Source organism: Lingula anatina, chromosome 3, assembly GCF_051362555.1.
Source record: "Lingula anatina isolate TDL-2025a chromosome 3, LinAna3.0, whole genome shotgun sequence".
NCBI classification, from domain to species: domain Eukaryota; kingdom Metazoa; phylum Brachiopoda; class Lingulata; order Lingulida; family Lingulidae; genus Lingula; species Lingula anatina.
This window is the reverse complement of record NC_141769.1, coordinates 26,645,751-26,657,746: the sequence shown is the minus strand read 5'-3', so window position 1 is coordinate 26,657,746 and position 11,996 is coordinate 26,645,751. Positions and strand designations below refer to the sequence as shown.

The window sequence follows — 11,996 nt, the reverse complement described above, 5'->3', positions numbered from 1 at the left end:
TTTATGTATTATTTCTTCCTCACACTGGACTTATATTATTTAGCTGCAAAATTGAAAAAAAAAAACTTCAATTTACTAATCGCCTTCGTTCAGAACAAAAATCTGTACATGTAGTTCTGATATTTCACCTTTGAACTACAGAAAGCATTCACTGCGATAGTTGAGATATTAAATTGTGTTTGTTGAGAATACTCACCCGACGTATTCATGCGCCTCAAATTTACACGAGCTTTAGTAAAAGATTCAGCATGAAATTATCAGACATGGATAAAGCGACTTATAAATCATTACAAATTGAACTGCACAAACTGATGTTTTTGTTGAAACTGATAGTACCTCGTTTGGGAGTAGTTTTTCGCGTAAATATTTCCTGCTTGCGCAGCAGGTGATCGGAAGTGTTGTTAGGCATCTATCCCAAGGTGGCAATATTCTATATTTGTGTGATATTTCCGCAAATAGACACGCAGGCATAGTACAATGATGCACAGTGTCTCTTGTCTTCATTGAAATGCAGTTTTCTGTTCTGATGCATGAACACCCTAAGGAATTGGAAGTAAAGTGTGTTGTTTAGACCAAACTGGAGTTGAGTTACCATCTGTCTTGGACAGAAAATAATCGAACTCGTGTGAGTTGTTGGCGTTTGTCGTCATTAAAGCAACAATCGTCATGAGCTTCTTTAAGAAACTGTTTTCTGGAGATGACAAGGAAAAGGCAGCGCAGTCTCAGGTTGCCAGTGCTACCCCACCCCCTGGGATGCAAACCATGGGTGTCAGCCTGCAAAGAAAATTTGCAAAAGGAGTGCAGTATAACAGTGAGTAGCAAGATTAATCAAGTTACATTTAACTGCGTTTCTGCTTGCTTGTTTTCCTGTCTTTTACATTACTTTTGCTTATTCCTCTGATGCCAGGGGTGTAACCAGGCATATGCACGGATGCACTGTGCGTACAATTTTTGGAGCCAACCATGATATTATTCTCCATTAATTCAGTGTACTAGTATTTTTCAAGGAATATAATCGTACCTGGGAATTTTCAAAATCTGTGCGTACAATTTTCAAAGGTCTGGTTACGCCCCTGGATGCAACACTGTTAACTTAAGCTGATAGCCTGATTCAATGTTCTTCTCATCTACATAATTTTCCCAAGATATCAGTCACTTAACACATACGGCCGATTTCATAAAAGAGGTTTAACTAAACCTAGTTTAAGGCTAAAACCTAGTCTAGCAAAACCTAGTCTAACTCAAGACTTAAATTGCATTTCACTAACAGTGTAGGAATGCCAGAAAACCAGGTTTAGCTAAACCAGTTTTAACTTGTCCTTGACCTCCTGTTTGAATGTAACAGGATTACATAGACAAAGAAATCACTGAACTGTGTCAATCAGGTAGGCGTAAATGAATAGATGACACACACTAGCGTTGAAGCAGATAAGCTGTGTAGCTCATATGAGAAAAAACTTTGGAAGTAAAGAGCACGTGAAAATGAGCCGAAAGAGAGCGGAGAATTTTTCTGCTGAAGAGAAGGGATACATCTCAGAACTAATAAAGGAGAAGTCCAACATCACTGAATCAAAGAAAAATGATGTCACATCAAGTCAAAGAAAAAATGAGGCGTGGAAAGAAATTCTAACAAGATTGGCAGCACATTTTCCACAAGCCGAGAAAAGAGCTGAAAGGCAGGTGAAAGACTTCTGGAAACGAGCGAAAATAAAAGCTAAGAAAGAATTTGCAAAAGTTAAAAAAGCTGCAAAAAAGACTGGAGGGGGGCCAAAAGAGGTTGAATTAAGTCAAGAAAACCAAGCAGTGATAGATCTTTTTTCGAAGCTACAGAGTTAAAACCTGGGTCTGACCAGGTTTATTTTTAGACTTGGTCTGTGTCCATAATCCGGGTATCAAAAACTTAGACCTCAATTATGAAACACAAACCTGTCTAGACCAGGTTTAGAATGATGTTAAGCCAGGTTTTACTAGACCACTGGTCCAATACTAAAACCTCCTTTATGAAATGCAGGCAATCCCTAAACCTGGTGTAAACTCACTTTAGACCAGGTTTAACTTTAAACCTCCTTTATGAAATCGGCCAATAGTGTTTATCTCTCATCTATAGTTTGGTGTAAGGACTTTTTCCAGAACGGTATCATTATTTCCATGTTATCGTTTCTGCATGTTTGTTGTGATGTTTCCTGATCTAAAAGAACAAGATGGAATTTTATTCATTCAATCTTATTGTCTTAACAAAAGTTAAAGTATGTTATAAATGGCTATTTTGATTGTTCTAGTGAAAATCATCATCAAGGGAGACAGGAACGTTGGAAAAACATGTTTGTTTTATCGATTACAAGGCCAGAAATTCAAAGAGGAATATATCCCCACCGATGAAATACAGGTACATATTTATTTATCATTTATTTTATATTTGACAGGTACCAAATTTTTACTCTATTAGCTATTGAAAGGTCATTCGATATTAAAGAAGTGATTGACCCTTAAGTTGTACCTCAAAATGTGTATCTGTGTCATTTATTGTGGTCAGCACAATTATTTTCAATAACTTATCTGTTTGTTTGTTTTTTGTTTAAAAGTTTGGGAGAGTGGAATTGATAGAATTCAATTTATGTCTTTGTATTTCAACATTAACGTGTAAGTTGATATAACAGAAGAGTGGATTGCATACTTGTTAAAGGCAGCAAATAATTTCCAGTCTTATTTTGATATCAGGTTGCAAGCATTCAGTGGAATTACAAGAACACAGATGATGTGGTGAAAGTGGAGGTTTGGGATGTGGTTGATAAAGGAAAGAAGAAGAAAAAGTCTGATGGATTGAAGTTGGACAATGTAGTCGAAGAGGAGGTAAATGCTTGTTTGTGGTATATCATTTAATTGTCTCATTGATAGATTTTGAGGGCTGGTCTTAAATATACAGATAGCAGTCAGTGTGTTTTTTTCATAAGAATAGTGAAATCCTATTTTTGCATTCTGAAATTGATAAATAATTAGAAGCCTTGAATTTTGCTAGTTTTTGCTTTGTAACTTGACAACTTTGAATATGAACTTTTTGATCCAATATTAAAGTGTACAGGAGTTAAAGCAGCATTAATTTGAAATTTGTTGAAAGTGTTAAAACAGATCTTTTGAAATCACATTACACGGAATAGGATTCCTTGGTCACTAAATCCCAATATTAAAATGATGTTTTAGTTCTTAAATACCCTTTATAAATGTTAAATGGTATCTTTATGTGCAATATATTTGTCTTCAGGAATAACCATACTCAAATACTTGTTTTGTGCTAGCTGGAGTATGATTATTCAAATTGGCATTAAAGAAGCTTGTGTGTGTTGATAAATAATATATAGTACATCAACAATGTTGGAATATGGCTCAGAGCATTGATGTTTGCAGATAACCTTGCACTTGGATGATTCATTGTGTTGTGTCTGATAACAGTGAATTCGTATATGTGTCTGTAATTTTGTGGATTTTTATTGGCACAAAAACTGAATTCTACCAATAACCAGTTAGTCACTTTTTAGGGAGATTACTGACAGTTTAAAAATATTGGCTTTTTTGCTCTCTGAGGGTGATAGTTTCAGATGTTGAGGAATCTTTTAAAAGCTTAAAATATGAAATCATGGCTGCAACTTTATTTCTGTCAAATGTATGCCATGACTCTTGTTTGACAATTCCATGAAGCTTGATATTGGCATATCACTTTTTACTGAAGACTGCTGCGTGTATATTGATTATTTGTTCCAGGGATTGTGCTGCAAGCCCTGATTTCTTTCCTGTTATCAAGTACAGTGTCTCATAATTGTACATACATTTAGAATTGATTTGTGGTTATGTTTGCCTGTTTGCCTACAGCAAATGACAATATTATTTTTATCTTGGGCATTTGATTTTTTTGTGTTTATTTATTTATTTATTTATTTATTTATTTATTTTATTTATTTATTTATTTATTTATTTTATTTTTTTTTTTTGGAGGGGGGGTATCTAGCTGCTCATGTTCGGATGTTGCATGGAATATATTTCCAAACAGTTTTCACATTGATGCTGTTCATATCTGTTACAGGAGCCCAGTGAGCCGTGTTTGGATGCTCAATTTGTGGATGTTTACAAAGGAACACATGGTGTTATTTTGATGCTGGATATCACAAAGCAATGGTGAACTGCGATTAAAGCCATAAGAATTAATCTTTAAAGCAGTTTGTAATACAGGCAAACATTATAATTTCTTAATATTATGGCATCGGTATCTATGGCATCTCATTTTCAAATGGCAAATTTTTTAACCTTGAACTCACATCATTATTTTCCAACACATTAAAACATTTTTTAAAAAAGTAGAAAGAAGGGTGTGTTTCAGTTTTGTGTAACACCAGCCATACAGTTATAGCCCATATTATGTTATAAGCCCATGAACTTTCAAATAATACATTCTGAAATATTTTAATGTGATCATTATTTGATTGACTTCAAAATGTGCTTTAGGACATTTGATTACATTGAGAGAGAGCTGCCCAAAGTTCCCCACACCATTCCAGTGTTAATTATGTCCAACCACAGAGATATGGGCCATCACAGAACAGTGTTGGACGAAAAGATAAAGTACCTCATAGAGGAAGTTCAGGAAAACAGGTAGGTTAAGTAATGATGAGAGAAATGAATACACTTTAAACAAAATGTTCACAATTGGAACAGGTAAAAGGCAGGATATAGATGTGTGCAACGCGTGCGTGCGTGCGAAAGAGAGAGAGAGGGGAAGATATCATTTATAATTTGTACAATACAAAATTAAAGTAAACCTTCAAATATTTTTAATTATTTTCATTTTATCATTGCAGACCTGACAACTCAGCGCCCATTCGATGTATGGAATCATCCATGAGGAATGGATTTGGTTTAAAATATGTTCATAAATTCTTCAATTTACCCTTCCTGCAGTTACAGGTAATATCATATTCTTCATATTTACTGATACCTGCCATTTTATGAAAAAAATTCAAATGTTTTCTATTTTTACTTACAATTAATGTTTTTTCTTAAAGTGGCATTCATAAAATATTCAATTAGCATATATAACTTTATGTTACATTTATTATTTGATTAATTTGTTAAACCTGTTCATGTTTTTCATTTTTATTTCATCATTTTACTTCAGATAAATATACGTTATCTGATTTAATTTTGCACAATATATATGAGGGGCAACAGTTTTTACTATATAATTATACTATATTCCCTATTTGTATTATAATATGAAAACAAGTGAATGCAATCACCAAAACAGAATATATTAATAATTTATTGTAATTGATTTAAAACCAATCCAGTTTAGTTTTGCTATTCTACAGAAAGAGACGCTACTGAAACAGTTAGAGATCAATGTGCAGGAGTTCAGTGCTGTACTGGAAGAGTTAGATATACAGGAAGAGTCTGAAGAACAGAACTATGACATGTGAGTCCCTTATATTTACCTTAACTAGAAAGTGAATGGTGTGAATTGTTTATGTCTCTGATTGGTAGAAAGGGGCGTGTTAACAGTTTCGCTATGATTAGGAAATGAAAAAGTTTATCTTAAGTATATTACTTTGATTGTTTTTTTGTATGTTGTCAGTAGAAAAAGTTATGAGGAACTGTAGCATTCAGAAGTGTTTGAATGCAGTGATGCTTTCTAGTTGTAGGAAGACTCATAGATTAATTGATAACTATAACATTTTATACAGAACATTAAAAGGTTCCTTATAAAGAATATCAGTTTATCTTAACTTTATTCACTTTAAACTTAAGAATATCTTAAGTTTAAAGCCAACGTTTCACACAATCCCTGTTTCTTGCAGGTTTATTGAGGGTGTATCAGAGAAAAGACGAGCCCAGCAGGAAAAACTTGCAGTAAAAGCCATTGAGGAAGCAAAGAAGAAAGAGGAAGCAGAAAAAGCAGCACAGGCAGCTCTGCAGGAACAGGCAGAACAAGCAAAAGGTATGTCAGACACTTAAAAACATTTTTATATTAGGTAATATAAATTGGAGATAGGATTATCAATATCATTTGATAAATTTGGAATTCACTGTGTTTGTTAATTTATTACTTTTATATTTGTGTTTCTGTATGAAAATTTCATTTTAAACACTTTTATTTTCAATCCAGTAAGTGTTTTTAAATTTTCAAAAACAAAATTAATTAAAATATAATTTGGAATAGAATTATGAAAGATTAACATGAGGAAAAACCTGTAACTGTTTAAGATTGATAGATTTAACATATTTCTTATGAGAAAGATACTATGGATGCCCGTATCGGTAGTTGGCATCTCAATCACTAGTACTCTACAAAAATAAATTGTACAACTGATTTAAATAATCGAGTACTAAATTATGCTGATGTTCAACAAAACTCAAATATATTACAGGTAATGTGATGCCAAAGTCAATTTCCCACCCAAATCTCCCAGTTAGTCAGCAAGAGAAGCAGACGATGTCGGTCTCCCCATCAGCCAATCAGTTATCAGCATCTCCACAACCACCTGCACCCTCTCTTCAGGCTCAGGAACAGAAGAGTGGAGGGTTCATGTCCAGGTTCTTTGGCAACAAGGATAAGCAGGAGAAACAGGAGAAACAGACAGGTACAAAAAGAACATGATTCACTAAAGTTGATTAAGTAAAAAATATGTAAAAGCCTTTAACCCAGTCATGAACAAATTTGCCAGCTCCCAGACCAAAACAAAGCAGTAGTGAAGGCGGACCAGAGATTTTGGTGAAATTGGCATTCATGGGTCAAAACAGCCAGCCATGCTTCCAAACTCACCCCTCCCATGTGCACATTTTTTTAAACAATGGGTATGTTTCCTTGAAATATAAATCTTACTTTTAATACAAAAGTTGGTCAATCAAATTTTTGGTGAAGGAAAACGATTATAATACATACATGTTGTACCAGTTATTAAAAACCATGGATTATTGTTTATACAGTAAACTGCTGCTAAAAGTGAAAGACTTATACCTATTTCAAATGGTCTGTCATTTTAATGTTACAGCTCCTTTTTTTTAAAGATTGTTTAAAGTAAAATATGATAACTGCAAGTGCTATGATATGTATATCACTGTTCTCTTTTGTAAAATTATCGCAATTGTATGATGCATCTCTGTCTTCTGCTGTAATTGATTTAATGATGTTTTGTCTTCTATAGAACATAAGATTGCTATACTTGATGTGGTGTATCATTAGCCGATATAAAATTGCTATGATATTTATTATACCTTTTATATTCAATCAGGCTTAGTAATACAGCCCAGTGGTCAGCCTCAGGTAGGCAGTGTGGAGGACTTTGTACCAGAGGAAGGTCTTGATGCAGAGTTTCTGGAGGACACCAAGGACTCCAAAGATGTCAAGACTCAAAAGCGAGAGGACAACAGTGACAGGTACTTGGTGACAGGTTGAGGCGGTTGTGTTAAGGGGCGTGTCCCACAGTTGTACAAGTGACTCTAGTTAGTTGTTGATGTAAGATGTGAGTCATAATGGCTTATTGAAAGATATTTTCAAAGGTAAAGAGTGTTTTTGGTGCAGAAATGAAAGTGTCATTATATAGTCCTTTCAATTCATTGGGCAGGTACCCTTTGAAGGCTTCCAGATATTTTAACAGTTGAACTCCTGTATTGTATATGGTTAGATAGTAATCATTGGGGGACTAAATCTGGCAATATAGTTTGTGTTCTGAATGTTTGGGGGGGGGGGGGAGGTGGGGTATGAAGACACTTAAATGAAAAGTCAACAATTCTTTAACTGCATGTTGATACAGTATGGTTTTTGAAATTTTAGTGATGACAGTGGTGGCAATCCCATGGTTGCAGGATTCCAAGATGAACTGGACTCTGAAGATGAAGAACCTCCAAAACCTGCAGCAGACTTCAGAGTGGCTCCTCATGATGAAGAGCCCTCTAGTGAGGAAGACGAAACAACAGGAAAGCAAACACAGGAGTTGGAGACAAAACCACGAACAGCAGAATTATCCAGTGATGATGATGACAATGCAAATCAACCAGGGATCATGTTAGATGAGGATTTGGACTCTCCTGATGAAGCGCCATCTAGTTCTGTGCTTATTCCACAACCAGTTGCTCAAAAAGACGAAAAAACTGAAATGAAGCAGCCTTCACTTAAAGATAAAAAATCTGTTACTAAAGAACAAAAGAGGTCTACAACTAGTAGTGAAAGTGACAGCAAATCCATTTCACAGAAAAATAAAGTTAAATCAAAAAAGAAAAAAAGTGCAAAGGATGTAGAACTTACAGACTCCGATGAAGAGCCTCCAGTTCAGACACACGTTGACCAGCCCAGTGTACTTCAGGAGGACGTGGACACTGTTTCTATTGATAGTGAGGAGGAGAGGCTGGCTGCAAATCACGTGGCAATATTGGGTGACTTGGATGTCAGTGAAGGGGACGAGGACTTGCATCCTGTGAAGAAACCTGTGGTTGTGATAGACACTGAGGTAGGGTACATGGAGACTGTCATCATGTCACCTTTTTGTTGAGTCCAATTTCAGGTTTTACTGTAACAAATTTAATGTGATTGGTGTTAGATATCCTATGCACCCAGATTTTCTGTCATAAGTTGTCATCATTTATATGCTAAATTCAACAAAAAGGAGCTTTTATTAGAAATACATATATTTATAGTGTCATTTAATTTAGATTTTGATAAACCATAACATATTCTGTCCATATTTTAGAAAATAATGTTCAAGCAACATTACACAAGCATAACATAGTACATGGTATCTTTTCAGGATAAAAAGGAGGTGCCACCAGTCGAACAGCGGTCTTCGCTTTTCTTTGAAGACCTCAGTATACTGGAGAAAGGGTTATCTGCAGGATCAGGTAATATCTGATATCACCTTCATACTTCTCTCTCAAACTGGTAATGAAAACATGGATAACCTTATAAAATGCTGTGCTTCAAATTCAATGTTGGAGGCAGCTTCAATACTTGCAGTCAAAGACAAAGCATTGGCACTGACTTAGATTTGCCAAATTAAATTTTATTAAATCTGATGAACACCAGTGTCTTTTTAAGTTGACAATGATAACTAATAAAGATTTTAATGAAATATTTACTGAATCTTCATGTATGCAATATTTATTACAGTGTCTAGTAGCCGTCCGGAAACAGAGAATGAAACCCCAGATACCACCATTAAAACCAAGAAAAAGAAAAAGAAGAAAGACAAACAGGTATTGCCTTATTGTTTTGGTGAAGTTCTGGGTCCCATAATTATGTTTTTATTTTGAAGATTCTTTTGGTTAAATTTTTACATGCACATGCATACTGCATGGTTAGTGATGGTTACTGACCTATATTAAAAAAACAGATTGATTTGATATTTTAATCATTGAATTCTTTTAAGTGGACAATGCCATAATGTGTTTTAGTTACTTTTATCACTCCTATATGGCGCATGTACAATCCAACTTATAGTTGCAAGAAAAAATATTATTTTTATTATTAATATTATAATATTATTACCATATCTGAAAGGTGAAATAATTGGCTAACAGATAAGGGCATCTGTTTTCTGTTCATTTACCTTATACATGCTGTATGTGTATATATTTTAATTTTTGAAGGAGGAAGGAAAGCCTAAGAAAACAAAGTCCAAGAAGAGTAAAGCAAAGGATGAGGGTCAGACACTGGAAGAAGAGACTAAAGAGAAGAAGAAGAAAAAGAAGAAGAAAATAGAGAGCGAACCGAACGAAATTGGCGAGACTATGGATGACCTTGAAGCATTTCTTGGTGGAGGAGGAGGTTATGAGTCACTCTGATGAATCAAAATTTGAGAAGTGCACAAAATATGTTTGAAATCTAGCAGACAAAGCTGTAAAACATGGTCCTGTATATGTCACTCCTAAAATTTTTTGAAATAAAAAAAACTTAATTGATCTTAATTATGGGCTTGTATATTCATGACATCCACATATCCTGGTACAGTTAGGCATTTGTGAAGATGAGTCATTACATATGAAATTTCCAGAATTAAATATGCTGACTAGTGTATATAATTGCTTTATGAAGGTTTCATGTGGACGAATTGTTGGAAATGCTTATCTGTTTTTACGAAAAATTGTTTAATGCGTGTTTAAAAAAGATCTCACAAGGGTAGCAGTTTTATTGGTGTGATACTTTTACACAAATTGGACAGTTTAGCATATTGTGATAGTTAAGCATATGATACAGTATATGTCTCTAGTATATAAACTAGAGAATAGATTATATGTTCATAGATGATGGAGCATAGATACATCATACTCCAAGGAGTAATTGCCATGGAACTCCGTTTATTGTTATATGATATATAAATTATATAATTGTTATAATTGTAACTTAGACAAGGCAAGGTGCTTTTGTCCAGCAAGGTTAGTTTGCCTTTTGTTATCCAACTGCCAATATTAAGATTTATTTATTTTAGGAATTTGCCAGTAACATGCTATCAAGAGCATAACAATAATAATAATAATAATAATTATTATTATTATTATTAAATGCCTGGTTTAGCCTTTTGCCTGTTTAAGCTTGGATGAGATGTAACTTTTCCATGTGCTTAAGTAGGGTTTAATATTTTTCAATCCCAGAAATATTGTCATTTAGTTTCTTAAGACCATATACCATTACACATAGGGTTTTACTATGCAGTTGTTTTGATTAATCTAGATCATTCATTGTATTTGTAACATGACCACTGTCATAATAACAAGCTGTTAGCATTAGACGTGTGGAAGTGTGTATTGTGAATCATGATCTTTGTGCATGTGCATGATCAAAAAAGTCCTACACATTGGGCTAGTTGTAGCAGGGTAATGGGAGTATTTATCCACAGAACTGAAAGTTTTTGAAGTGGGTAGTCCATTTCAGGTCATGTGCTGTAGTGAAGCAATGCAGCTATAGAAAGCTTTACCTCTTAAAATGTCAATGCTCAGATATTATTTAATGTATCTTAAAGCCTCATTAGTTTCAGAGTACTGATGAGGAGACTTAAATTTTCTTTTCAACTACCCAGTTTGATTTTGCTTATCACCCTTAGGCTTCGTTCACATGCAATGTCTATTTTCTAAATTCTATTTTCTATTTGCGGTATGTCTTATGATCACGGTCTGTGGCCTGAATATCCCGCGGCGTAATTACTGGCAGCGCGAGCCAGTTACTATAAGTTACTATAAGTAACTGGCTCGCGCTGCCAGTAATTATGCGGCGGGATATTCAGGGCACAGACTGTGATCATAAGATAGCGCAAATAGAAAATAGACATTGCATGTGAACGAAGCCTTAGATTCAGAGTACTGATGGTTACTCACCACTCACCATCCTTTGTTTAGCATTACCTTATGTATGCTAATAAAGAGATATGTGGGTTTCCAGTTAACCCCGAAAATATCAAGGTGGCCATAAGGTTCCTTAGGGTGTTGTACTTTTTTTTTGTGAAAGCACACATATTGTTACTGTTTTTAATTTGCTGCAAAATCCTTGTTGATGGCAAAATTGTAAATGAATAAATACTTTTTTTTTTTAATTTCGGGAAAGAAATTCAGATGGCATTTCTACAGAAAGTTAATGAATATTAACGCTGTATTTTATGTAATATGAAAATGATTTATTAAATGCATTACCAACTAAAAACGTTTTGTAGTGGATATTTCACTGGATCAATAATAAGCATTTTGTCAGAAAAAAGAATCTACTATTGGGTGGTTTAAAAAAACGATAAACTGCAGGAACCTATGGTGTTAAAGGTGGGTCAGATTTTCTCAGTTCGTGGGCAGGGCATTGACGTGTGCATGTCAGTAAACAAAACATCTGCTTCTCTGTGCATGTCCCAACCTCTTGAAAATAGCAAATTCTACCCACTATGCTTTCTTTATGGCAATTTTCCCTTCAGGAGTTTGTCAGATTTGAAATGACAATCAAGTGAAAGAACTTAAAAAAAACAGCACAAGCCATTCGT

The 11,996-nt window shown here is 34.5% G+C and overlaps 1 protein-coding gene across 1 annotated transcript; it reads left to right on the top strand.

The window, feature by feature from the left end:
- Positions 1-368: 368 nt before the first annotated feature.
- Positions 369-11,671, top strand: LOC106162797 (rab-like protein 6). Its single transcript, XM_013540218.3, has 15 exons — positions 369-811; positions 2,280-2,386; positions 2,719-2,850; positions 4,076-4,167; positions 4,495-4,641; positions 4,848-4,953; positions 5,358-5,461; positions 5,844-5,983; positions 6,414-6,626; positions 7,278-7,422; positions 7,820-8,492; positions 8,790-8,880; positions 9,149-9,234; positions 9,628-11,078; positions 11,325-11,671. The coding sequence occupies exons 1-14, from the start codon at positions 667-669 to the stop codon at positions 9,820-9,822; spliced, it is 2,376 nt and encodes a 791-aa protein (XP_013395672.2). The 5' UTR covers positions 369-666; the 3' UTR covers positions 9,823-11,078; positions 11,325-11,671.
- Positions 11,672-11,996: the final 325 nt, after the last annotated feature.